The following is a 27887-nucleotide window of genomic DNA, read 5'->3' on the forward strand; positions in this document are numbered from 1 at the left end:
GTAGGGAAACTAAGGAATGAAATTTCTTTAAGAGCAACGGTTGTTTCCGTTCGCAAAAGGGCAAGAGCGTGTATCAGGTGTGGCGGTGACCAATTTCAGCAGCTATTGCAAATTTTGAAGGTTTATTAAATGCACTAATTGAAGTTGGTGTAACATTTTTTGTTCTTGATTTTCCCTTTGTGAAAAGCACGGGAAAGTAATGCTTCTTTTATTTCTACGAATCGTTATCTCGTGTGTTTTTTTCTTTTTATTAAACTGTTAAAACTATTATTTTTTTTATATAAAAATATCATTTTCTTAAACAAAGAAAGCAACATGCTATCGTGAAACAGAAAATTCAAAACAGAAAAGTGCAACTTTTCGCTGGTTTTCCCTTTTTTCACGAATGCAGATTTTTACACTGTTTCAAACAAAAGCCTGAATTTCAGCTGAATATGAAGCCCAATATGATTTGTTGCTGTATCATCTGAAAGCTAATGGAATGGGCCAGTTTCTGGTAGATTTGCCCGATTGTAGCTCTTGCGGTTGTTTTTGAAAATGTCGAATTAAAAATGTTGGCACCATTTTAATTCTGAGTATGTCCAATATTTCAAAGCTTGTAGCTCTCGGTAAAATGCGACTATCTTAATGCGAAAGGTATCATTTTGTAGGATTTAGTCTGCTCTTTCCAGATATGTACTTATTTTTCTTGTATGTCCTACAAGAATTTCAGAAATCGGCCGTTTTCTCAGAATCTTGTTTTTTTTACTAATTTTTCTTAAATTTACCAAAACTCGGTTACAGTTAAGGATTGGACATGATAATGGGTGGTTCTATGCTCCACTTGGGCTCATCTATCACCCCCTTTCGTATGGCAGATTCGATCGAACTCACCCTGTATTATGTTCTGAAGTGCTTTGATCATGTTTTTTTAATCTGATTTTTTCCTGTTGGCGCTAAAAAACATCGCTAAGAACGATGTATGACATATATCGGCATACATCGTTTTCTTGGCGACGCTTTCTTGGTTCCAACAGAAAAAAGTCGCCAATGGTGGGGTATATCACATCAGTTCCGAATAACCATTTAAAGATACATTGTGTTGCCGGTGATGTGTCAAAAATGTGTCAAAAAAATTCATTTTGAATTGTAAAAGAATTCCTCCGGGATACATTAAGTGTTTTACACCCAACACCAAAACGCACAATTAATTATGCTGAGCCAAGAATTTTAAAGCTACATACATGTATTTTTGTGTAAAAAGTAAGATTTTCAATCTCATTGATTTAACCTACAATGAAGCACCGTTTAAACGTTTCTGAAGGGACTGTATGAAAAAAGTGTACAAATGAAAAAAATATAGTAGGACACATTAAAATGTATTAAACTCTGCTGGGACCAAATTAAAAAACGTATATTTGATAAAAATGTATAAACCGTGCTTCACTGTATTTTTAATTTGTAACAAGTGAATATTTTTTGTTAAAATCTAGGTGTCATGTAAAAAAAATTTTACATCCGACACCGTTACATTCCTTTAAACAGCATATGTTTTTAACTGTATTTCTTCTTTTTTTTGCCTTTAATTTCAGAGTTAAAGTGAAACATGCATAAAAAACAACTTAGTGAATTTACTGTATATAATGCTTGATTAGAGTAAGTATGACCCCTTTTGAGAACAGTTCATTTTTGAAAACATATAAGCAAAACAGGGTTGGCAAGTTTTTGCCGGGGGTGGAAAAAACCATGGAAAAAACCACGGTTTTTACCGCCTGGCAAAAATAGGTTTTTGTCATTTTTTGCCAAAGTGGCAAAAATAGATTTTGTGTTAACAACTTACGGACAGTTTTTTTTCCTTTTATATAAAAGTAACTGCATGAAAAGATTGATAAAATTTTAATTTAATTATTTCTATAGTTTAAAAAAAATTAAGGTTTAACTTACTTTTAAAGTTATGGAGCATTTTTACTTCTAAATTTTTTAACATTAACATAAAACTTCAGTTTGTAACATCTAAGACAAATAATTAACTTACAATGAAAATATAATTAGCTTGTTTATTATAGCATTTTTTACAGAATACTAAATATCTATATAAAGTATACTTAATCAAGATACAACTGTAAAATAAAAGAAATAAAAGTAATTAAAAAGCAAAATACACATTTCTTTACATTGAAATATCACTTAAATCATCATAATCTATACCATCTTCATCTAAACCTATTTGTTGTTTAAGCATTGCATAGCAATAAAGTAGTTTCGTGAGAGAAGCAACTGACAAACGGTTTCGTATTTTTGATTGTACAAAAGGAAAATTTGAGAAACATCTCTCGATTGCGGCAGAACTTGCAGGACACATTTGAAGAGTTGCGACTAGTGTGCAGAAATCTTTAGGTTTTGTACTGCATGTAAATGCATTATTTCCTTAGTGAGGAAAAGTTAATATTTTTCTATATTCAAGTAAATATTCTGTTATTAATTAAATAGGTTAAAAATCTTAGTGGGATGAAAAAAAAGTGATTAATTAAATATATGTATATATAATTAGAATTCAATCTTTTAATTAATTTACTAAGCTTAAGTAAATTTTTTGTTTTAGCATTGAAGGAATTGGCTCATTCTGAAAAAAATTGTTTCAGCAAACATTTAAAATCTTAAGTTTTGCAATGCCAACATTTCTTTTTCACCTTATAAATTAGAAGTAACATGGTGAGACATAATTAAAATATTAAAGTGCATTATTTATATTATATTGTCACTATTTCTTTATTAACAATATAATGCTACTTTATTTGCAATTAGGTTTTTGCCGTTTTTTCCATTTTTGCTGGTTTTTTCCATTTTTGCCACGGTTTTTTCCACGGTCCCGGCAAAAATACCTTTTTGCCGGCAAAAACCCAACCCTGAAGCAAAAGTTTCGAAACAAAAAAAAAGTTATTATTTTATTTTATCTTGAACATTATTAACTAACAAAAATCCATCATTTTCTTAATTAATTCTTTAATTGTTCTTAAGAATTACATTTTGTAAAATATTGAATGGGTGTCCGACTTACCCCATAGTAATGGGCAAGTGTTTCACCCCCCCCCCCTTTCAATTAAATTTAAATGAAGCATATCTAAAAAAGGGATAAGGGAGTCGAACATGACAATGTATGCAAATTTTTAGTCTGAATTATTTCTTTACAAATGCATCTATTTAAGAAATATTTACTATCTTTTAAATCTGTATCACAGAAAATTTTAAAACAAAGACAAAACAATTTCATTTGTGAAATTTATTGAAAGCCTTTAGGAATATATTTTACTTATACATATTAAAGGTGTGTTGAATGAACGTTATACAGGTGATTAAGATCAATTTTGGCAAATTAGCCAAAACTATAAAATGAAAAAGAAATCGGAAACACTAAATGACTGCATCCATGTAAAGTTGGCTAAGGAAGAACCATTATCAACATTAGGCCCTCACATAACAAATACCAGCTTTAGCGTTTTTATAGCTGAACTATCAATTCCTACTACGTCATCATAGTTGTCTTGTATTTCACTAATTAAAAAATATTTCATCAGAGTTGCTTTTGATTGTCAAATTCTCACTGTTCTGGGGAGAACCACTTACTCTTATAGTGAAATTGTATGGGTAAGTAAGACCCCTCCTCTAAAACGGATATTAATAATATTTTGTTCAAAAATTCTGGTTACACAGTATGCACTTTAAGTTAAACTGTACAGGAAAATTTAATGATCTTAAAAAAATAATAAAAACAGGAACACTTTTTTGAAAAATGTTGCTTGAACTCGGCAAAAAATATTTTTCAGATTTTTTTTTTTTTTTTTTTGACTAAGTTCTCTGACCTAGAAAAAAATTCCACGAAACCCAAATATATGCAAAACCAATCACTGATGAACCATGACATGATCAATGTAAAAAAAATATAAAAACCATGTCCATATTTCAGTTTTAGGAGAGTGACCCACTTCCCCAAATCAACCCTACTTCTGAATTTACTTAATAAATTTTGTTTCAGAATATGTAACCTGTAATTTAAATATTTATAACTGTAATCATTGCTATGTATTTACACTTAAGAGCAATAGTTTATGTCCAATCTAAACAATTTACATCCAAAACCAAAGATTTACGTTCAACATCAAGGTAAAAATATTTTTTAAATAATTTTATTCGTTATAATATCATTTGAAAAATGTGAAATATGCTCCAATCATAGATATACATAAGAATTAAGCTGTTTTTAAAATTAAAATATAAGCGAATTCATAGACTTAATAATTTTTAAGTGAACCATGAATTTTACTATTTGTGTTTACGTCCGACACCAACCCTTTAAAAAATTTTAATTTATATTTCAGGGATCTATTTTGAAAAAATACCATGATTTTTTATTCAGTGGGATGTGGTATCTTGTAAATAAATTTAATAATTTTGGATCAGTTTATACTTGGAAAATAGAATTAAAACTGATAAATTTTTCTTCATTTTTTATGTCCGACACAATGGAATTGCCCATAATTAATAAAAACGTATAAAAGAGAAACTTATAAACGGTGCTTCACTGTATTAAACAAAATATCAAAATAGAATGTACATTGACTGTCTATTGCTGAGTGAAAACTACTCACATATAATCCTCTTACTTTTTGAAATCATTTTACATTCTTGATACATTAATCTGAGAGATTCTATAGTTTTCCCTTAACATAGGAAGATTTCTGAAATTAAAACGAGACAGCAGGCAACATAATCATGATAAACATATGCACATAAACAAAAGTAGCACACACCTTGATATCACTGTCCGAAACTCCATAGTCTAAGTTCGATACTAGAAGTTTTGTAACACCCGTAGTTAAGCCTGTTCGTTGAGATGCACCACCATCAAATAAATCATGCTGCCACCTATCTGGTATTTCTTTAGGCTGTAAGAAATTTTAGCAGTCAATATTATTACACAAATTACTGCAATACAATATTATTGAGTTTATTAGTCAGGACGGGTAAAATAAGTCATGGGATAAAACAGGCCAGTTTTTTAAAAAACTCTTCAGGACCTGGAAGCTTCCACTTCCTCAATTTTACAAAAGTAGTTTTAAAGAGATATTAAAAGTCCGAATGATGAAAAGTCTTTCTCCTGGCTACAAGTCGCAGAGCTGGATAACGTAAATGACGTCACGTAATGAAACAGATGAGGTCTCGTTTGCGTCGTTTGGTGTCTAGCATGAAGGGCAAAAAATTGTCCGATAATAACTTGCTGTCTCACTAGCGAATCAACTCGAAAGGCTGATATTAAACCCAATAATTGCTCTGAACAGCATCTGTAGCTTGGTACTGGGCTGCTGCCATGGGAGTGGTAAAATCTAAGAAGCTAGCTAAAAGGAGGGGTGTAAAGAAAGTACCAGAGTGCCCGAGGCCCACAGCTTATTGAATAAGAACCGCTGCTGCAGTGGGAAGGACTAGCTCAATTTACTAGGTTTATGGCACTACAGTGAAATTCTATTACAAAATATCAGTTTCAGCTAGATAAATTCCAAATCTGTATTTAATTGCCATTACAGTGCTTGAATTCCATAACAAATACAATTTGCAGGCCCTTGAAGTTTGTTGTAACTGGATTTCACTCTTATCTTATTTGCAATCCCTTTTTCTTAATAGGAATGCCACACTGAGCATCTTGAAACACTGCTGTAGGTTCACCCGAGATAAAATGGGTATAAAAATCACCTTCTTTAATTTTGATGATCCACAGTAGAAACATTATGAAATGTAACTATGTTTTTACTCAATATTCTATACATTGTGTATCTTAGCTCTAAATTGCAGTTTTTTACATTTACTTTAAATTTTGCCTCAGGCTATATCTATTTTGCCCTGGAATAGAATATACCTATAAGGTTGTTGGGTAAGTTGAACTACATTGTAATTAAGAGGTAAAGTATTTGAAAAAAGTTCAATTCCATTAAAGAATCAAAATTTTAATCCAAAATAACTATAATATAATATTTACTAAATCATATTTATGAACAAAAGCTGTTGGAGCGTGCTGGAGGTAGCATTTTTACAATTTGTGATGCCTGCACATCAGCAATGTCATTTCTCAGGAAACACATATAATAATTCTGCAGATAATTTTGCAGCAAACATCATAGTATATATTCACCTTTATTCCATAATGAAACTATGACTTTGTGAATCGACTTCTTTCTACAAATTTAACAACAACCCAGTCGCAAAAGATTGAGTTTAACTACTACAGAACTACTGGTTTCACTTCTACTTTACTGGTTGTTTTATCAATTACTTTTATTGTTTGTCCTTTTTTGTATTTCTTGGCTGTTCTTCTGTAGATACAATTCTGCAGCCACCTGCAAACTGTAGTTACAATTTCTCCCACCTTTGCTTAGTACTCTTATCAAATCATAATTAAATACCCAAATTGTCAAGAACCACATAATCTTGCAAGTAGACTTGACGTAAAGAACTCCCATAAGATAATTATCAGTATTTCGGTAATCAAATATTTAGCTTACATTTTTTAGCTGAACATGGATAATTTCATGGCAACTGAGAAAAACTTCGTGCTCAATTCATCATCTCAATTCATTTCTGTGGTACAAAATAATATTTTTAGCATTGTAAAGATTCTGCTTTTTATATGATTCAATGTGCATGTTTGTATAGATAACAAGAATAAAAATCGTCATTTAAAATTTTCTTAATTAGATACATTTCTTACAAAATACAAAGTAAGACTTTTGAGCAAAATTCTGAGGCATACATAATGATAAACAACAGATATATGAGAATTTCAAAAATATTTTACTCACTCTTGAATAAGGCAACGGCCTTGAGCGGCCTCGATTCATATTCATTCTAGGCCGCATAGGACCGGCTAAATTACCACGCATCCTTCCTCTAGGTCCTCTTCCTCTAATGCCTCCTCTTCCTCTAAATCTGAACTGACCTTTGTTTTGTTTTATTATGTCATCTAAGGACATATCTAATTTATCAGCCATAATTTAAGTAAATTTTTTATGAAAATGGCTAAGTTTAAAACATTTGTAATTGGCTTGATAGCCAACAGTCAACAATGAAATGAATGAATTTTGCTAAGAATCAATTGTTGCCATTTCATTTTCAAAATATCAAACTGCATACATAATGATCGAATCGAGTTGCCGTTTTGCTCGGGTGCTTGATTGCATCACATGTGATGAAGCAAAACTTTTAACAAAACTAGATTTTCAAATAAAACTTTTTTACTTGAGTTTAGAAAAAAAAATTCAATTTTTTTCCCCCATATTTATAGTTATAAAACTGCTTTAGTCAAAAAGTCAACAAGAAGAAGAGAAAATTAACCAATCCATTTCCTTGAATCCAAAATACATTTTTTTGTTTTTAATATCAGTGTGGAGTTGTGGCCGTTATCGTCGATTATAGTATAATTGAAAATTATTTTTCTATTTTAGTAGCTTTTATATACGTTAATGTTAAATTTCTTACCTTAAGCGTAAATTTTTGTTTTCAGTTTACGGTATGTGTCAATGTTAATTTCGTAAATAATTCCTTAGTAAACCTTATAAGTGTAAACCTTTTACATGTTCTTACTTTTAAAGTTTAAAAAAAAATGGTTGTTGAATCAAGTTTTATTTTCTTGAAATTTTGCAAAATTATTAATTGTTAACAATTTAAATTAAAACTTTGACTGTTAATATTTTACTTGAGAAATACTATCTGCATTCCCATTTTTGTGTGAAAGTAATATTTGATGTTGTAGTTTTTGGACTTAAACTTTACCCTCCTTACAAATGGGGAATGTTTCGACAATTGCAAAATTGGTGCAATTATTTAATTTTTGGCGTGTAAAATTTTATTTTGGTGAGCCTATGCTAATAGATATTTCGGGGATATTTCCCTTCTCTTTGTTTAGGTATGCAAAGGAAAAACATTCCTCTCATTTGACGCCAATGCCAATGGATCATGATCGCAAATTCCCCAATTATTGAAATCCTCCCTTGAGGTGTCACTTGGCATATAAAATGTTCAAAAAATTCCTTAAATAAATCTAAATTTAAATCTCTTCTAAATTTAGAGAGACAAAAATCATTTCTTAGCTACCTCCAAGTATTCAATATACAGCTTATGTGCTTACTCTTTTTTTTTCCTACATTGCAAAATGTTTTCCCCAAATTTGCGACTGTTATGAGGAGGATGGATGCAGGCAAAGGCAGCCCAAACTAACATTTTCAGGAGGTGAATTACACAAATTTATCAAATGTACCTCTGAAATTGGCAAATGATAAACTATGCAAACATCTACACATCTGAAAAAAGATACATTGAGCATTTTGGGGAGTATTCAATAAAGATGCTTTTTCAAATGTCGCCAAATTTTGGTTGTCAAAAAAGGTACTTTTAAGAGGTCACTAACCTCTCATAAAGGCAGGTGTGGGTACTGAAGGGGGGGGGGGGCATCATTAGGACCCTTTTAAATGGTCAAAAATAGCCTGAAGACTGATATTCGGGAAAATTTACCCAAACTTCCAACTGGCACTCAAACACCAACCAAATATTATTTCGTGCATTGCTAATTTAAACCAGTTGGTGTTTGTTTTTTTTTTTTTTTAAATCAAGTATAGGATCCTTCCTTGAATTTGCGATTTTCTGCTTTTGGGGCATGTCACAGTATTTGGCTTTTACGGACTCTACACTTCATAAGGATGTTTTAGCCTCCTACTCATGATTATTGCAAATAGTAAAGTTAAACTTTTTGTAAATCATTAGTCCTATGTGTACTTATGTCACAGCATTGGAAAAGTTTAGATTTGTGTTGAATTTCTAAACGTATAGGAAGATATATTGCATGTTATGGACTCTACACTCAAAAGACATGGAAATATTTGTTTAAACTATCTTCAAATTTTCTGTGAAAGTAATAACTCTTCTTACCTAATTCTACTATGTCTCAGTTCCTCTTTTATACATTTAAGCACCAAAATCATTTTTAAAAAGGTAACATGTATATTTTTTACGGAATTATTTACTAAAGAACTACACGTTTATGAACATGTTATGGACTCTACATATTTGTCACGTTTGAGTATTGTTTGAATCATTGTTTACAGTCTAAAATAACAACAATACTACCTCATTGTTCAATAATTTCAGTAATAGAATCAACTATTATGATTATTCCTTATCATATATGTGAGGGGAGCCCACCTGGGGTAGGGGGGTCATGCCACAGACTGCCGTTGAAGTTTTTTAAGGGGGTGTTTTGAGGGGTAATTTTCTCATTTTTGAGGGGAAGTTCATGGTATTGCAGGAAGGAGGGGTCTGTGGGATATTTAGGGAAGGTGTACCCAAGCTCTTGGGGGGGGGGGGGGGGTACCAGATTGAAGGTGGCCTTCTGTTGGAACAGACCAAGTGATATGTTGATTTCTTCAGTCTTGAATTCGTTATTAGAAATGATGGGATTTAATTCAAATTTTACTAGCAATTTAATTTAGTAGAACCTTGGTTACCTGAAGTGATTAGTACCGGACCATCTTCGGCCATCCTTCGGGCTGTCCCCGTTAAAATTTCTGGACAAATTTTAACGGGAGTGGGAAAAAGGGAAAAGATGTTTTTAAGCCAAAACTTTTTAAATTGCAATTTTAAAGGTTAGTTAAATTTTCTGTTAATTCAATTTAAAAAGGCAAATTTTTTGCTTCAGGAATCACATATTTTTAAGCAACAAAATTTTGTTCATTTCCGGTTTAAATAATTTCCTTTAATTAAATGTATGATCGATCATGTATGCACAAAAGATCTGTTTTATTTGTTTAATGACCCTAATATTAAAGTACTAAATGACATTTGACATGCCTTACTTTGTTCCTTTATTAAATCGTGAAAGTGATTTTTTTTTTTGTACGATATAACCAGGGGTCTGTCCAGGATTTTTCACAGGGTTCGTTTTTTGTGAAAAATCAAATAATTTTGTGAAAAATGAATTATTTTGTGAAAAATCAAAAAATTTCGCAAGAAAAAAAAAGTTTTTTTGTTGAAACGAAATTTTAGAATTTAGAGATGGCACAAACTGCATCAATTAAACTTAAAGTTGAGTGTTTTCCTCTTCTATGTCGAGAAAATCATTCTGGATTTTTTTTCTGATATTTGGCGGGGGGGGGGGGGCATCGCTGTTTCAAAATCAACATTTATCTACCATTCTGCATTATGTTAAATTATACTAGATATATTTCTGTACAGTACTTAAAATAATTGTATAACAAAAATATAAATAAATAAAATAAAATTCAGAATAGGGTGCAGCATTCAACTTTTTGACCCAAGACACTCTTAAAAAGCACAGAATTTCGTTTAAAACTTATAAATTCCGTGATTTTAACAAAAATAAAAAGATATTTCAATTGTTTACCTCTTAACAAAGCGTAATAATCATTAAAAATTCGAAAAATCGGATTCCCATAGCGGATGCAAAGAGATCGCAAATCTCAAAGTGAAGGCATCAAAAGTATAAAAATGGCTTGTAAAAGAAATATTTTTGATAAAATTATTTTAAAATTGCCTTTTAGAGTCCTATGATAAACATATCATTAATATCTGTGGACACAGCTGACCCAAAAAATAAAATAAAATCAACCATCTATTTAGCATTTTAATTTTCGACTCATAACAGAAAATGGAATTTTGCTTTAAAAACCTGAAATGAGAGTTCTAACAGAAATAAAGAGACTTTTCATTTATTTGAATCCTAATAAAGCGAAGTTAGCTTGAAAAAAGAACAAAATATGATTCTCATATCGGATGTTAAAAGATTGCATTTTTCAAAATGTAGACATCTAAAGAAAAAAAAAACTAATTAAAAGAGTTTATTTAAAGTTAATCATCCTTTTCAGCATCGAAAAATCAAAACTCATATAATTTTCTCGCAAAATAACAATTAAACATTGCACCGCACCGTAAAAACGCAAATATTGACAAGCTGGCAAAATGATGAGAATATTTTCTAATCAAGTCATTATAAAGGTTCAACGCCAGACGCTAAGTGGTGATAATTTTGAAGTTGGTAACACTATCTGAAGCGATCATATTTTTTTCCTCACCCTTACTATCCCTTTGCAGTTCTAAGTTCATTTCGCAGATATATATTATTACTAGCCGCCTTCGGCGACCAGCTGGTCCACATTTTTCCACCATTCGCCTTTTTGTGCCAAGGTTGCCGCCTTCGGCGACCAGCTGGTCCACCTTTTTGCACCATTCGCCTTTTTGTGCCAAGGTTGCCGCCTTCGGCGGTTGCTTAGACAATTTAGCGACGGTATTAATCAATGTTTTTCTTTATATATGAATATTATCATTCGCCTTTTTACGTAAATGTTGCCGCCTTAGGCGGCTGCTTAAATAAATTCCGTGGAGCTATCAATTAATCTATATCTATCTATATCATTAGTAGTTTGAATAAAATATTTTCTAGACCTATCTCCAGTTCCGTCGTTTGGAATACTTTTAAAGGAGGGGAGGGGAGACACAAACGGCGTACTCTTCATGCACATTTTGTCGAAAAATAACAAAAAGCACACTCACTTTTATGTGAAAGCATTGTTTTTTCAAAGTCATGGTGTGTGTGGGGGGGGGGGGGGGGCTTTGACATCCCGTCGAAGTTTTTTAAATGACGGGCATGTCTCTTTCTTACTGTCGATCTACTATATCAACCTCTATATTTGTCCATCTATCTATCTGTCTATTTATACGATCTATGCATATCTATCTCTGACAGTAACAATCTTTTTTTATTTATATAAGTATTAATTCGAAAAAAAAACATTCTTTGTCCACTCAATCTCAATCTCTATCTCTGTATCTACCTAACCTAACCGCCAATCCGTAACAAAAACACAGATCATGCAAAAAATCGCGGGCTTTATTTATTTAATCAAAATAGCCTGCAAAAAAAAAGGCTCTATGTTCCCCGTAGTGCTGCAAAAAGTAACGCTTGCAAAATAATTTTTAAAAAAAAGGTGAAGAGAACGCAAACGATTTCAGTTGGATCACGTGATGAGGTAAGTTTGGAACTCAGCCGGCAAGCGAACAGCTCGCGTTGCGTTCTGCATTAAAAAAATTGTAAAAAAAAAAAAACTATTGCGTATTTTTAAAAACTTTTTTCTTCTGAAGGGGGCAGAATGTTTTTATTATTACCAACTAAGATTTTAGAATTGAGGGTTCAATACTTTTCGCAGGATGGGTTTCAAAAAAAACTAATCCGAAAAAAAATGCAAATTAAAGGTTTTTTCAAAAATCTATAAAAAATACAAAAATTGCTCTATCTTCAAAATTTTATTTATCATATTTAAAATTAAATTTCCTACGCTATAGTACAAAAACTATTCGTATGGCGTGGTTGGTTCGGGGTCTGTGAGGTTAAAAGTGCTAAAACTCACATAAAACATCAAATAACTTTTTTTCTAATTAAAATATCAAAAATCGAAGCCCGAGGTGCACATCTTCAGCAAAAACTGCACCTGTATACCAAATTTCATCTTTCTAGGCCTTACCGTTTTCCCGGGATGCGAGCCACACACACACACACACAAACATCTTATTTTATTATATGTATAGATTGTTTATTAAATCATGAGCTGAGAAAAGTGCTTACCGATGCCCTTTCAGAAAAGTTTACAAAGATACCGCTGCTAATTAGCTGTGATAAAACAAACAACCATTATTTTTATTTGGCAGTAGCAATTATTTATCGCTTGCAGGAGCATCCCAAGAGTGCCGATTTTTTTTTTCTTCCAAATTAGCCGATTTTGTATAAGCTGATCCCTCTAATTTGACTTAAAAAAAGTTCCAAAAATTATCGGTTCACAGAAATATGCGTTATTTTGCTTTCAGATTTGCTCTTTCAATAAACAATTCGACAGATCCGATCCTTTGCATTCCTATTGGTTCCTGATCGGTTTATAACTTTGTCATTGGTGTTTGGCTAATCCGCTGTTTTTATCTTTTAAGCTGCATGCTTATCTGCTCTTGGCTTTTGTCGGATGTCTTTTCATCCATAAGCTCATTATTTTTTGCATTGAAAAAGGCGTTCCCTGTAACGCCGAAACACGTGTCTGCTGTTATTTACAAATTTGTGCTTCTTCTAACGTTGTTTTGTCTTCTTTACTGTTCAGCACAAAGGTATTTATTTATCTTATTTATCAGATCCGATCTTGTTTATCAGAATTTTGTGAAGGGTCCGTTTTGTTTGATCGGGATTTTGTGAAAGGTCCGTTTTGGTTGATCGGATTTTTGTGAAGGGTCCGTTATCGGACCCAAATATCCTCTGGCCAGACCCCTGATAACACTGGAAATTTTTCAAATGTTAGACCTGAAATATACTGAAATTCGAGACCACCGGATCAGTCAACATCTCACAAGATAATTGGAGAAATTGGGGCTCATAAGACCAGCCTTGATTATTTTAATACCCTTTTTTTTTTCTAAATTTACGACCAACAAAAAGTAGTACCTATTGTCGTGAACAGCTGCTCCCACGCTCGTCAAGGTCGCCTCTCACACCCCTCTTGACCCCTGACCCCTGACCGGATGTGGGGGCTCTTTTCGAATGGGGTTGGTGGGAACCGGGTGACTGGACGAAAGAGAGAGATGCGGAGAACAGGACGAGAGAAGGAAGGTTGCGATGAGAGCTCCGGGTCTTGCCTCTCGTTGACTTTCTTGGACAATTCTTTTTCGAACAATCATACTATACTAGATGTATATAATTTATGTGAATTGTGATGTGTCCCTTTTTCTATGTCAATAAAAAAAACTTGGGACTAAAGTGCCGATTCTCACTTACATATCGGAGCGGCAAACCATCCCAAAAATATGGAAACTTACCCAACGCGGTACTCCGAATAAAACGACTATACGAAAGAGCAAATTCGCGACATTTTGGTGGCAGCGGTGAGGGATTGGTTTGGCTGCGACGATGATCTGATGATGAGAAATAGCTCCATCGGAGTGCAGTTTACAGATCTGGTTGCTGGCAAGGATTATAAGACGTGGCTCCGAATAATGACCGTTATTCAAGCCGTCTTCTGATGATGACGCCAAGATGTGGATCCAGTGGACCGTTATTCAAGCCGTCTTCTAATGATGATGCCGATAAGGGTATCCGATTGACTGTCGATTTAGCCATCTTCTGTTGATGACGTCGAAAAGTTGCGCCAGTGGACGACTGATGAGCCTCCATTCCGTTCGTAACGATGAGGACAGAAGAGCCCTTCGACTAGCCGCAAAGTGTTCTTTTTCGTGTTTTGTGGAAGAATTGGTTTCCAGCAGAAATTGTGTGCTGCTAGTGATTCGTGTGTGACCGTCTTCGTGGTATTAAGTTGAAACTCTCATCTGCGCACGAGTGGTAGTGATGATCCCGAAGTCTTCAATCGAGTGTGGTGAGTGGCATTTGCTTCTTTTCATTTTATTTGCTTTTTGCAGGGATTCTATTCTACCTTTAACTGTGTGTGTGTCAGTAATGTTTAACAATGTATATTTAATAGAATTAGAATGCTCTAAGAGGTGGCAAATTTAAAAAAGAAATTTTAATGTCATTCTTAAAGTAAAATATATTTTTATCTGTAATTCTGAATGCATTGGTGGTTAATGAAATAGCTTTAACGTAAATGTATTTTGGAACATATTTAAATATTGTCACTCGGGAAAGGTTTTAGTTGAAGTATATTTCTTTTTGCTATTGTTAAAATAAGTAAATAAAATGGCTTTCCTAAAGAAAGGGAGAAAGGTAGATCTAATGGTGTTAGCAGAAGAAATGGGCTTGCAGGTTACACCTAACAGTAAAATTTGTGAGTTGATAAAACTAATTACAGAAAGTGATGATTTTAAAAAAGATGAGGAGGGGATAAAGGATATATATGGGAGTGTGGTGGAGGAAAGATTACGAAGGGAGGAACAGGAAAAAGAGGAGCGGGAGCGCGAACGTGAAAAACGAGAAAGTGAAGAGCGCATTGAATTGGCGAGAATCAATCAGCAGGGGATATTGAGGGAACGTAGGAATTCTGCTAGTGGAGAAAACTACCAGAGAGAGAGGACTTTGGAAGAGATAGTTAGAGCAGTTCGAGTCCTAACTCTTAGAGTTCCGAACAAAGCGGACGGGTGGAACCATTTTTTTCATAGTCTGGAAAGGGCATTCGTAAGCGAAAAGGTAGGGTCAGAACACAAAGCTAAAGTACTTATAAACCTTCTGGGAGAAAAGGCAGCCAATCTCTTAACCTATTTAGTTGACGACAAATATGATGATTATGCCGAATTGAAAAAAATAGTGCTTAAAGAGTATGAACCGTCTCCGCAAGTATGCTTAGAGAATTTCAGAAAGGCCAAACGGAGTGATGGGGAGACTTTTGGTCAATTTTCAACCCGACTGACCGCGTTATGGCAGTATTACTTGCAGTTAAGGGAAGTTAAAGATTTTGATACACTGAATCAGTTGATAATTGCCGACAAAATATACCAAGGGCTGGACGAAGAAACAGCGGTGCACATAGGTGTACGACAAGAAAGCGGGTGGTTTAAGCCGGAAAAACTAGGTCGTGAATGCGATGTGTTTTTTTCTGCTAAGGGAAAATCATATGGAATTCAAAAAGGACGGGGGGCCGAATTTTCAAACGGAAAGCCTCGGGACGAAAAGGGCATGGAAAAGAGAAACTTTGCTTCAGTTAAAACCGCGGCGCCTCAGTTTGATCGCAGTAGGAGCAAACCAAATAATTTGGAATGCTATACTTGTGGTTCAAAATTTCACCTGAAGAGAAATTGTCCTAAGGAAAATTCACAGAGGAAAACTGTAACCTCGGAATTTAAACCAAGGGCCAATGTTAATCAGGTTAACGCAGCAGAAGGGTCTGTGGATAAGGAAGTGGTAGTCGCAAAGGTGGTTTCATTGGGTATGCCTATTCGTAACCGAGAAAATCGGTTTTGCAAATTAAAAAGGGTGCCCGTTAGTGTGAATGGGAAGCATGCAAAGGCCTTATTGGATTCCGGGACGGAAATTACCGTCATTAGACGACAACTAGTAGAAAATATCCAAACTAAGGGAAAACCCGCAATATTTTTAAAGGGTATTTTTGGTCCAGCAGTAAAATGTCCGTTGGTGAATATACCGTTAGGAATAGTAACGGGAGAAGGCATCAGCGCTCATCGAGAAGTGCTCTGCGCGATCGCGGATGAGTTAGCGGAGGAAATTTTGCTACCCCCGCAGATTTTTGAAATGCTAGGCGAGGGAGGGGGGATTTGCTCACCCACCCCAGTGGAGGAGTCGTTAGGAGAAAAAACGAACCCTAGTTGGGCAAGGAGAGAAGAACGGGAGGAAACTCAGCAGAGTTTGCCACGAAAGGGGCTTTCTGGTCAAGCGGTGGAAGAAGTAGTGGGGGAGGAAGATTTAGAGGTCACCTCGGGGAGAGATAAGCGATCTGCGGATGAAGGGAGCACCGGAAGAGAGCAGAATTCGGGGGAAAATGGGATGGAAGAATTCGGTGGTCGAACAGCTGACCATTTTCGCCGGAAGCAGGAGCTGTGCGAAGGACTCGCTGAGGGATGGAAAAAAGCCCAAGAAGGAAAGGGAAATTATTACGTTGTAGATAACGTTTTATTTCATAGGGATACTGTTTTGGGGGAAAAGGTGGGACAATTGGTGGTCCCAAAGGATTCCAGAGAAGAAGTTATGAGTTTGGCCCATAATTCCGTTTTCGGTGGTCATATGGGGGTGAGGAAAACTCTAGAGAGAATTAAATATTCATTCTTCTGGGAAGGTCTACGCTCCGATGTTCAAAGGTTCATCGCAGCCTGCAAAGAATGCCAATTGAGGAAACCTATTAAAGTGTCAGATAGGGCCCCAATAACTCCTGTTTCGCGTCCAGATTTACCGTTTCAGGTGGTCAATGTTGATTTAATTGGACCAATTGAGCCAGCCAGCTCACGGGGTCATAAGTATATTTTGTGTTTGGTTGACCAACATACGAGATGGGCAGAAGCCGTACCGCTTACTAGTATTACCGCTAAAGCTACTTGTGAAGCGTTACTAGCAATTTTTTCCCGAACAGGAATTCCAAATGTTATAGCTTCGGATAATGGCCCGAACTTTAATGCAGAGTTAACGAAGGAATTTGAAAAAAGGATCGGGTCGAGCCCTAGATTTTCCACGCCTGCATATCCTTTGAGTAATGGATTAGTGGAGAGATTTAATCAAACTTTAAAAAGGATGTTACACCATGTGATCAGAGAGGAGGGGAGGCGGTGGCACCTGCAAATTCCTTATGTTCTTTGGGCATATAGGGAAGTACCCAATATTACGACGGGAGTTGCGCCTTTTCAACTCATGTATGGCAGGCCACCTCAGGGTCCCTTAGCAATCCTAAAAAATACTTGGACGGGAAAGTTTGATAATTTGCAATTAAACACGACTCCGGTTTCAAGTTATTTGCAACAGTTAAAGACTAGGTTAGAAAATGCGGCAAGAGAAGCGGAAATTACCGCGGAAATCGCTCAAGAAAGAGCTGCGCATTATTACAATTTACGATCATCGGATAGAAAATTTGAGGTAGGAGAAAGTGTCGTAGTTTTAATTCCCGATTCAACAAATAAAATTTACGCGCGTTGGCAGGGGCCGGCGACGATAGTGGAAAAGAGAAACAAGCACTCTTTTATTATCCAAATGCCCGATGGTGCCAAAAGACATGTGCATCAAAATAAAATACGACATTATATATCAAGAGCTAATGCTGTAAACGTGATTTTTGAGGGTGAAGAAGAATTTGGGAAAGTAGAATTAATGCCAACTACAGAGAAAGGCAGTAATTTTCTGAAAGCGGTTAGTGATTTGAAAATGTCTCATTTAACTCCCTCACAGACAAACGAGGTAAGGAACTTGCTTACCCAATATGAATATGTTTTTACGAAAACAGTTCAGCCAGCTGGGGTTGGATGTCATAAAATTGAGCTAAAACCCAATTTGGAGTATAAGAAACCGCACTGCTACAGCATCCCTGTTGCTTATAGAAGGGAGGTGGACAGGCAAATCCGGGAATTACTAGAGTTAGATCTAATTGAGCCATCAAAATCAGAAATTGCTCATCCCATTGTTTGTGTGGCTAAAAAGGATGCATCTATTAGAATGTGCGTAGATTTTAGGGCATTGAATGCGGTAACGAAAATTCCGGTATTTCCAATGAAAGACATGCAGGAATTAATTTTTGAAGCTGGATCTGCACAATATCTTACAAGCTTAGATTTATTGAGGGGTTATTGGCAGATAAAAATGGATGAACGGAGCAAACATCTAACGGCGTTTGCAACTCATTATGGGGTTTATCAATGGAAAACCATGCCCTTCGGGCTTGCCGGGGCCTCTGGTACATTCCAGAGAGAGATTAACCGGGCGCTAGCTAAGCATAAAGATTACGCGCAAGCATACATCGACGACGTAATAATTTTCTCAAAAACATTCGAAGAACATTTGATACACGTAAAGGCGGTATTAACGCACCTGCAAGATTTAGGGTTTGCTGTGCGCTTTGATAAATGTATTTTTTCGGCTAGAAAAATCAAGTATTTGGGTCATACAATAGGGAGTGGAGAGCATGCGCCGGACGAAGAAAAAATAGGGGCGATAAAAAGATTAACCAGGCCCACTACTAAAAAGGGGGTAAGATCGGTGTTAGGACTGATGGGGTTTTATCGAGAATACATACCTCATTACGCTGAGATAGCAGCCCCGCTTACGGAACTAACAAAGAAAAAGGGTCCGAATTTAGTCAGATGGGGAGAGGTGGAAGAGAGAGCCTTCGAAAGTTTAAAAACTGCTTTATGTCGGGTCACGGCGCTATCCACCCCGAATTTTGAGGAACCATTTCAGGTGCACTGTGATGCGTCAGACTATGCCGTCGGTAGTTGTCTAACACAACTAGATACGGAAGGAAATTTCCGACCTATCGCTTTCGCTAGCCAAAAATTTTCAGGTAGTCAGAGAAATTGGGCTAGCATTGAAAAGGAAGCTTGGGCGATACTCTTTGGGCTAAATAAATTTGACAAATGGATTTTCGGGTCGCAGGTGGAAATTATCACTGACCATAACCCACTGAAGTATCTTAATGAGACGACTCCTAAGAGTCCTAAATTAACACGCTGGGCATTAGCTTTGCAGCGGTGGAGCCATTTTATTACCCACCGTCCTGGGAAACAGCATTTAAGCGCAGATGCACTCTCCAGGCTGGAGTAGAATATAATTTTAAATGCTTGTAAATATGTTTTCCATAGTAATGTGTATCCCTGCAGATTGCAATTAAAATATTGTAAATTGAAGCATTTGTCATTTTGCCTGATGTGTTTTGTTCCAGTGTTAGACATTTGTGCTACTATGTGCAGTTAGTGAAATTAAGCCCCTATAAAAAGGAGCTAATTTTCCCTCTTGGTGGGGGCGTGTCGTGAACAGCTGCTCCCACGCTCGTCAAGGTCGCCTCTCACACCCCTCTTGACCCCTGACCCCTGACCGGATGTGGGGGCTCTTTTCGAATGGGGTTGGTGGGAACCGGGTGACTGGACGAAAGAGAGAGATGCGGAGAACAGGACGAGAGAAGGAAGGATGCGATGAGAGCTCCGGGTCTTGCCTCTCGTTGACTTTCTTGGACAATTCTTTTTCGAACAATCATACTATACTAGATGTATATAATTTATGTGAATTGTGATGTGTCCCTTTTTCTATGTCAATAAAAAAAACTTGGGACTAAAGTGCTGATTCTCACATATCGGAGCGGCAAACCATCCCAAAAATATGGAAACTAACCCAACGCGGTACTCCGAATAAAACGACTATACGAAAGAGCAAATTCGCGACACCTATGTTTCTACAATTCCTATAGTGAAATCATATAATATACAGTTATTTTGAACAAATTTCAGAAAATTATTTTGGCAGTGCTATTTTCGATTAACTTTCATAACTGTACAACTTAATTTTTTTTAAATGGTTTTTATGAAGAATGAAGCAATAAATTGAATTCTTCTCCTCAAGTAAGTTTTTTTAGTTCTTAAGTATTAGCAGTTTATTTTTTGTTGTAGAGAAAAAATCAGGACAACTTTTTTTAGACAAAGAACCTGGGCTATGCTTGTTCACTTTTAGAAAACCTACAAAAACTTTTAGGAAAATTTAAAAAGCAATACTCTAGTATTAGCAATAGTGAAGTTGTTAAGAACACAAATTGTGCTGATTCTTGAAAAAACGTAACAGTAGATTTTGATCAATTTTAATCAGTTTGATCTTTAAACTTTGGTTTTTGATTCTAATCACAAAACAACATTTGTTTGGTACAAATGGTTGGGCAATATTTATCATTAAAATCGTAACAGAAGTTATTTTTGTAATTTAGGGACCCCAGGACTGTGGCAGGTTGGTTCACTTCACAAAGTTCTGTTAAAATGTTTATGTGAAAAAAAGTTAGTGAATCGCAAATTTTCCGGGATGATGAGAAATATTTAGCTACTTATTCAATTTCATGATGAGATCAAAAAAAAGTATACAGCCAGACCAATGTGCCCGGACTCCCCCTATACACTTGTGCAGTCAAAATTCTTCTGAAAGCAGGGTGGCGACAGATCAGGGAAAAGTCGGGGAACTTTATTAATCAGGGAAATATCAGGGAATTTTGAAAAAATAACAAAAAATCTGGGAAAATTAATTTTATGAAGAATTTTTTTTTGCTTAACAAAATTAAGTGCTCTTCCCTACGCATTTCCCACCAATTATCTATTCAAAAAAATAAATAAATAAATAAAATTAATGAGGTGCAATTATACACTGCTGCATATTTGTGCATCTTTTTTCCACAACGTCAAAGTATTGAATCTTACTTATTAACCACAGGATGAACTTCCTAAGATTGCTTCTGTGTCTGTTAGGTTGTTTATTTTACCTAGCTTGAAATTTCCTTTTACGCTTTGAAAGTTGCGTAAAATATACAACCCTACAAGCAGAGAGGAAGCCTTCGTTAATGCCTTAGCACCTTTGCATTTATTTCATTGTCTCGAAGTAATTAGCGTACTGTAATCACGATTTCAAGAAGAAGTCTTAGCGTTTTTGAATTAATACTATAAAAGCTTAAAAGTTACTACTTCGAGTTTCTAATTTAATTGCTAAAATTGAACTTTCAATTAAAAAAAAATTTGTTTTTTGCCGTTATACTATTTGTTGTTTCCGCAGAATATAAAGGTTTTCTTTTCTTCAGACTTAAGTGATTCTTTAATTTTATTACCAAGTTGTATTCTTCTTTTATATATTTTGAAATTAACTAATTGCTTTTTTTCCTTTTTTTTTTCTTGCATTTCAAAGTTGTTTGTTACAAAAGCATTCTAAGATTTTTTTTCATTACATACTGAAATAACTTGAAATAGAGTTAACTTGTGTACTTAAGTAAATATCTTTATTTTTTTATTGTTGAAATGCTGTATTCATTCATTAAAACCTATGTTCTTGATTAGAGAAAAGATCCCTATGAATGGATGTCAACTGGTTTCATCTGTTTTGCATAAATATATCAATTAGTTATGTAAGAATAACTACATTACTTCTATTAAGAGTAATTTTAATAGTTTCTTAAAATTCTTATGCTAAGTGGTTTCTGGAAGTAAAGTTTTTTTTTTTAATTTTCTATAATCTTTCCATGTAGGAAAATTTAATATGCTGTTTTGTAGGGGGGTTTTTGCCCTCAAAAAATTGACATGATATGTTTTTTTACCATTTTATTAAAAAAGTAGCAATTTTTTTAAATATATCTTTAATTCAGTAACTTAAAACGTTTGAAATACTGCATTTTATACAAACATACAATGGATTTCAAATAAGACCAAAGAAAGAAAACCATTATCATTGGTTCAACTTTTTTCACAGTTCCTGTCGCCACCCTGGAAAGTCAAAGTTTTTTTTAAATATAAGTTGCAATTCCTTTTGAAGGGCTTACTTTTAGTTCTTTTTTTTCTGTGCATACTGTTCAAGCATTTTGGTGAAGAAAGAGCTGTGTTGAAAAAGTTGCCAAATGTAGAGTCTGTAACCAAATTTAGAAAATTAGTAAAAAATACCGAATTTAGATAATCATGAAACTTATTTTAGAATATTGTAATGCCATAGGTGAAATTAGAAAATATTCAATTTAGTGATACAAAGTGCATGAATAAAAATTTTAACAAAACTTTTTTTCTAATTATTGTTACGGACTCGACAATCATCATTTTCACAACACGTATTTTTTTTTTTAACAAATGCAGTTTTTGATTAAAATTATTAGATGTATTGGAGATAATCTTTTACTTTATTTGTCCTTAGCACCAGTTTTGGCTTGAAATTCAGTTCAAGTCACTACTGAAGAAAAGTTCAATGTAGTCCGTAATGACAAAAGTTGTATTTTTGATTTTGATTACATGGATAATATGAAGTAAATAATATTTAAAAAATGACATTCATGTGCTTTGGAATGTGATTTTTCAATATACAGTGAAACCTCCGAATAACGGACAGTCAAGGGACTAGAAGTTTTGTCCGTTATTGGGAGGTGTCCGCTATTAGGAGGAACTACTTAATTTACCATTTTCAAAATGGGCTGTTGTTTCCTTTGTAGAACACAATCGAAACAATTGCGAAAGGTTTACTACATTTTACGTCAAGTGTAATTAATCTGTTTTTTCTTAATAAAAGTATACTGACAGCACACACTTGTCTTAAAAAGCATTTAATCAATTAAAGTAATCAGTTAAAACAGTTTGACATCTCTTTTTCGCATTACAAGCCTGTTTCTCAATATAAATATTTAAATCATTTACCTTAGCAAGTCTTTCAGTGTCCCCTTTGCTCAGGAAAAAGTTTTTCAATTCTTTACTGTATTTCAGTGCTTCCAAAAATTCTCTACCTTTTATGGTTAATTTATTTATTTTATCTGGACCTGGAGTATCACTATTGCATTATTGACAGTTGGCAATATGACCTTGAATATGGGCAAATCTTTTTCATATCTAAAAATTAAACAACCCAACGAAACCACGGCGCCATAAAGCCGACTACTACCGGCGCCGGTCTGCTCAATTGCATCTCCCGAGAGCCCCTGTTAGAAAAAGCATCCAGTTTCCCCTTTTTTATCTTAACTTTTGAATAGTTATTGTGTACAAAATTCATTAAAATCTTAAGAAAAACGTACGTTAATTGTTATATTGACATCAGTTTTCACTTAGCTGCTTCAATACTCTCAAAACTAGCCGTAACAAAATTATGACTTTTTTTTCTTTTTCATTTTTAGCTGCTTGCAAAAACAGGGTTCGTACGCTCCGGGAATTCCGGGAAAACCGGGAATTGTCAGGGAAAATGACACTGTCAAAAATGTCAGGGAAAAGTCAGGGAGTTTTCAAATTTTGTCCTCCAAAAATTTTTTTCCCAAGGAATTAAGTACTATGAGATCTAGTCTTCGTTTTTATTGTGATTTCACGAAAAAATTGTAAATTTTTATCTAAACCGACGCTGGCACTTAAAAACTGCAATCGAAAAATGAACGTTTTTTTTTTCACAACGAAAAATGCGCCAAAAGAGCGCAGATTTTCTTGCATGGAGTCAGTGAGGGGAACGCATTTCTTTCTACTGCCTAAAGTTTTAGATGGGTTGCCACAACATTCTGTTCGGTTCAGGGTTCGTACGCTCCGGGAAAACTTGGAATTATCAGGGAAAATGACTTAGTCAAAAATGTCAAGGAATTTTCCAAATGTGTCCCCAAAATTTTTCTTTTCCCAGGGAATTTCGTTTTATAAGATCTAATCTTCGTTTTTATCGATGTATTTTTAAAAAATTATAACAATTTTAAAGCAATGAAAAAAGTGGCGACCCAAAAAATCTTCAGCAGCCGCCATTTTTGGCTCGCAGTAGTTCCCAAGGGAAAAAAAATCAGGTGAACAGCAATTATGCACAAACTCAACAGGAGAGAAGACAATTTACTGTTTCGGAAGCACAACCTGTAGATGGGAGGGTCGATCGGGGAAAATCGTTTTTTTTTTTTGATCGGAAAATCATTTCAGCTACGTGTGAAACATAGTCGCCATCTTTGGTCATTCACAAGATGGAAGTAGATACGATCCAAAAATGCCTAAGTTTCTAAAAACAAAGCAGAATTGGATGTTTTCTTTAATTGAAAACTGATGAAAATAACAAAAAATGGTCTGCAAATTGTTTTTCTATTATTATTTGAAATAATTTTCTCGAGAAATGAAAAATTTTGTTCTTAAAACGTAATCTTATCCTCACTGCCTCGTACGCAAATGTGATAAAAACTTTTCAAAGAATTGTAGTATCATGAAGATTTATTATTTTTTAATTGTCTTCATGCAACAAATTTAAAAAAAAAGTTATTTCTTATTTTTGGGCATAGCCGCCATATTTGGTCATTCCCAAGATGGAAGTACACAACACTTTTTCAAGTGCCTAAGTTCCCGAAAACGGCATTGGATGTTAATTGCAATGCAAACTATTGAAAACAACACAAATTGTGCCCTTTTTTTCCGGAAAATTTGTAATTATTTTCTCGAAAAATGCAAAATTTAATCTTCATAACATTTTTTTTGTTTTAATTGATTTAGACTCTTATACATGTGCTAAATACTGACTATTTTACTTTTATTGTAGTTTTTTAAGGATTATTAATTATTTATTACTACTTTTATACTACAAATCCAAAAATCTACTTATTATTTTAAATTTTTCACTATCGTTTGCACAATGGAAGTCGACTTAAACTTCCAGAAACAGAATTGGACGTTTATATCAATGTGTAATATTGAAAATAACATTAAATGTGCAAAAAGTTATGAATTTTTGAAAATTAACTATTACTTTCTGGAAAAGAAAGTTTGAAATTTTAATGTAAGCGTCCTTTAATATGTGAAAAAAAAAAAAAAAAAAAGATTATTGGCATTGGCCTATGATTAGCGGATGTTGATTTTTGTTACTATGCATTACATGGTATGCCGATTAATGCAACAAGTTAATCATTTTTATACTGAAATTTAGCATTGCATTTTGATCAATATGTTTCGTGTAACCTACTTATAAGAAAATAAAAAGTATTGTAAACCAAAAGCGGATGCTAAAAGGTTGCTGCAGGACTACAGCAAAACGCTATAATATTATGCGTAACATCAAAGAAACGCTAAAATAAGTTGAAAGTACTCTGTTTTCAACAAATAGTAAACAAATTAAAACAATTTTGAACAAAATGTTTAAAACAAACTTAAAATTTTGACAGAGAAAACAAACGAAAAAAAAAAATTTTTTTTTTTTTTTTTTTTTTTAAATCTAAGGGGGAGAAATTTCAGTTCTTCTGCATCGCTACTTTAAACAATTTTAATTATTTTGAAAATATTAATATTTAAACTTAAATTTTGAATGAAGCGAGTAACCTGGAATTTTCTAAAAAACAACCTGGAAAACCTGGAAAAGTCAGGGAACTTTTTTTAACCAAAAGTGTATGAACCCTGAAAAAGTACCATGTCTTTTAGTTTTTTTTTTCTGCCCCAAACTTTTAAGCCCCAATCGCTGCTTCTGCTCATTACCAGCCTTTTAATTCCAAGAAACGGTGATAAGGAAATGACGGGGGGGGGGGGATATCAGTTGTGGAGGATGAAAAGCTTTGTAAGGCAAGCAGTTACTAAGATATTCTGTGAAAAGAAAAAAAAATGGAAGTGCTACAATCGCAAGGGAAATTTTTTGTGAAATAACTGTTCGTTATTCGGAGTGTCCGTTATTCAGAGTGAATTACATGGAATGGCCTATATTGAGGGACTGGGATTTGCAAAAATGTCCGTTAATTAGAGGTGTCCGTTATTCGGGAGTGTCCGTTAAGGGAGGTTTCACTGTATATGAAAATTTTACCCTTTTATCAAGCTTTGTTACGGACACCCCTATGTCACAAATACTGTGAAATGCCCCTTTTTTTAATTTTCTTTTTTTTCGTAAATTTTCATGTTTGTTTTGTTCTCTCCTTTTTTTTTTTTTTTTTTTTTGCTGTGTGTATGTGTAAAATTGCTAATCCTCTGTTCTATAGCAGACGTTAAAAGATATTTTTTAATAATTAAATTTATTGTGTCAAAAATCAAGATTAAAAGAAAAAAAATGTAGTGCAAAGATGATTTCAGAGTTGATTTTTTTTGTTCTGTTAAAGTTTAATCTAACCACAAAAATTACTTATATATTGAATATTTATCAATTTCATTACAGATGGCACCTCCAAGTTGGGCGTATCAAGTGGAAAATTTTGATCCTCCTGCTGATGAAGAACTTATATGCAGCATATGTCGTGCTATTTTTTGTGATCCTGTGCAATGTCCTTGCAATCATGTCTTCTGTAGAGCTTGCATTACTAAATGGCTTCAAACCAATAAGAATTGTCCTGTGTGTCGTAAGAGAGCTACGAGATCATCTATTCAAGATGTTGTTCCTCTGATAAAAAATATGATATTGAAGTTAATTTTAAGATGCAAAAATTCCGAAAATGGCTGTGATGAAAAATTTAGCCTTGAAGCATGTGAAACTCATATGAGAGCATGTTTGTATCAAATGGTTAAATGTAAGAATCCATCGTGTCCAGAACATCTTTTAAGGAAAGAAATTGAGGATCATGAACGTGACAAATGTTTATTTCGTTGTTTTAAATGCTCAACCTGCAGTTTGAATATTTCTAAATTAACACCTAGAAAACATAGTTGTGTCAAAGATTTACAGAAAGTTATTAAAGGTTTGTACTATGTATATATAATTATCATTGATGTTTAAGCTTTGTGTTATATTTAAGTATGTTTTGAGCCTTGAATTGTCCTGATTTTTTTGCATACCTGTAATCTGGTAGAAGTGATTACATTCAAGTTATACAGTGAGACATCAAGACCAGGACTACTAAGCTTTTAAAGTTTACGTCTGTTGTGTATGTTAGTTGGATATTCAGATTTAATGTCTCTTATGATTTAAAATAATTAGGGTAGCCAGTGTTGTCATTTTGAATTTTTATGGGAGGGGGGCAAAAGGTATATATTCAATTTGAATTATATCTTAAACGAACAAAAGCCACGTCCACTTACATGTAAATACATTAATTTCCAAAAGCCAATGGGAGGAGCTATAAATTACAAATGCAAAAATTAGCCTCAAACAGTGGGCCCAGCTAATTTGATACTTATCATTTTGCCAGTCCCCGATGCAGTTCAAAAGATCCTCTTTAATCTAAGCACAGGGCCGATCCTAGCAGGTGTGCAGAGTGTGCATTGCACAAGGGCGGCCGAAGCAAGGGGCGGCCGCAGGCCGCATCATGTAGTTCTTATAATCAAGAAAAAGTCCTCAAGAATTTCTCACAAGATAACTTATAATGTGTCGAATAAATATGCTGAATTTTAAATGTTCAATTATCAAAGTAAATGTCGATTTCCCAACAGCATATAGCGTAGTAGAGACGTACCGAGTACTCGGTAACTACTCGGTACTCGGCCTACTCGGCCAATATGCCGAGTACTCGGTACTCGGCCAAATTTTGATCAGATACTCGGCCAATACCGAGTAGTTGCAAAAAATTGAATGTATTAAAATTTACAAAAAAGCTCAAGCATATATAATTTTCTTCAACCATTTACAATTCAAATTTAAATTTTGAGAATAATGAAGTTTGAAATACTTCAATGGTGTAAATCTTGGCTCGAATGTCTCGAAAGTTAATAAAACTTTTTTGTTAAAAATTGTGCAAATATGGAATTTTCGCTACAAACTAAAATTAGTTATAAGATATATAAAAATATCTTAGCTTTAAAAATAAAAGGAAATAAAACAA

The 27887-nt window shown here is 34.2% G+C and overlaps 2 protein-coding genes across 3 annotated transcripts in view; one reads left to right on the plus strand and one right to left on the minus strand.

The window, feature by feature from the left end:
• LOC129230123 (THO complex subunit 4-like) overlaps positions 1-7104 on the minus strand; it is a 42210-nt gene extending 35106 nt beyond the window's left edge. The window contains exons 1-2 of the mRNA XM_054864531.1: positions 6828-7104; positions 4788-4922 (exon numbers count right to left, since the gene is read on the minus strand). Of these exons, the coding sequence (XP_054720506.1) occupies positions 4788-4922; positions 6828-7016 (324 nt within the window). The 5' untranslated portion in view covers positions 7017-7104. The remainder of the gene's footprint in view (positions 1-4787; positions 4923-6827) is intronic.
• A 292-nt stretch (positions 7105-7396) lies between these two features.
• Positions 7397-27887, plus strand: part of LOC129230097 (uncharacterized) — a 47158-nt gene continuing 26667 nt past the window's right edge. For both annotated transcript variants that reach the window (XM_054864497.1, XM_054864505.1), the window contains exons 1-2: positions 7397-7534; positions 26291-26807. In XM_054864497.1, coding sequence (XP_054720472.1) covers positions 26291-26807 — 517 coding nt within the window. In that variant the 5' untranslated portion in view covers positions 7397-7534. The remainder of the gene's footprint in view (positions 7535-26290; positions 26808-27887) is intronic.

The sequence above is a fragment of the Uloborus diversus genome, chromosome 1 (genome assembly GCF_026930045.1).
Source record: "Uloborus diversus isolate 005 chromosome 1, Udiv.v.3.1, whole genome shotgun sequence".
Classification (NCBI taxonomy): Eukaryota; Metazoa; Arthropoda; class Arachnida; order Araneae; family Uloboridae; genus Uloborus; species Uloborus diversus.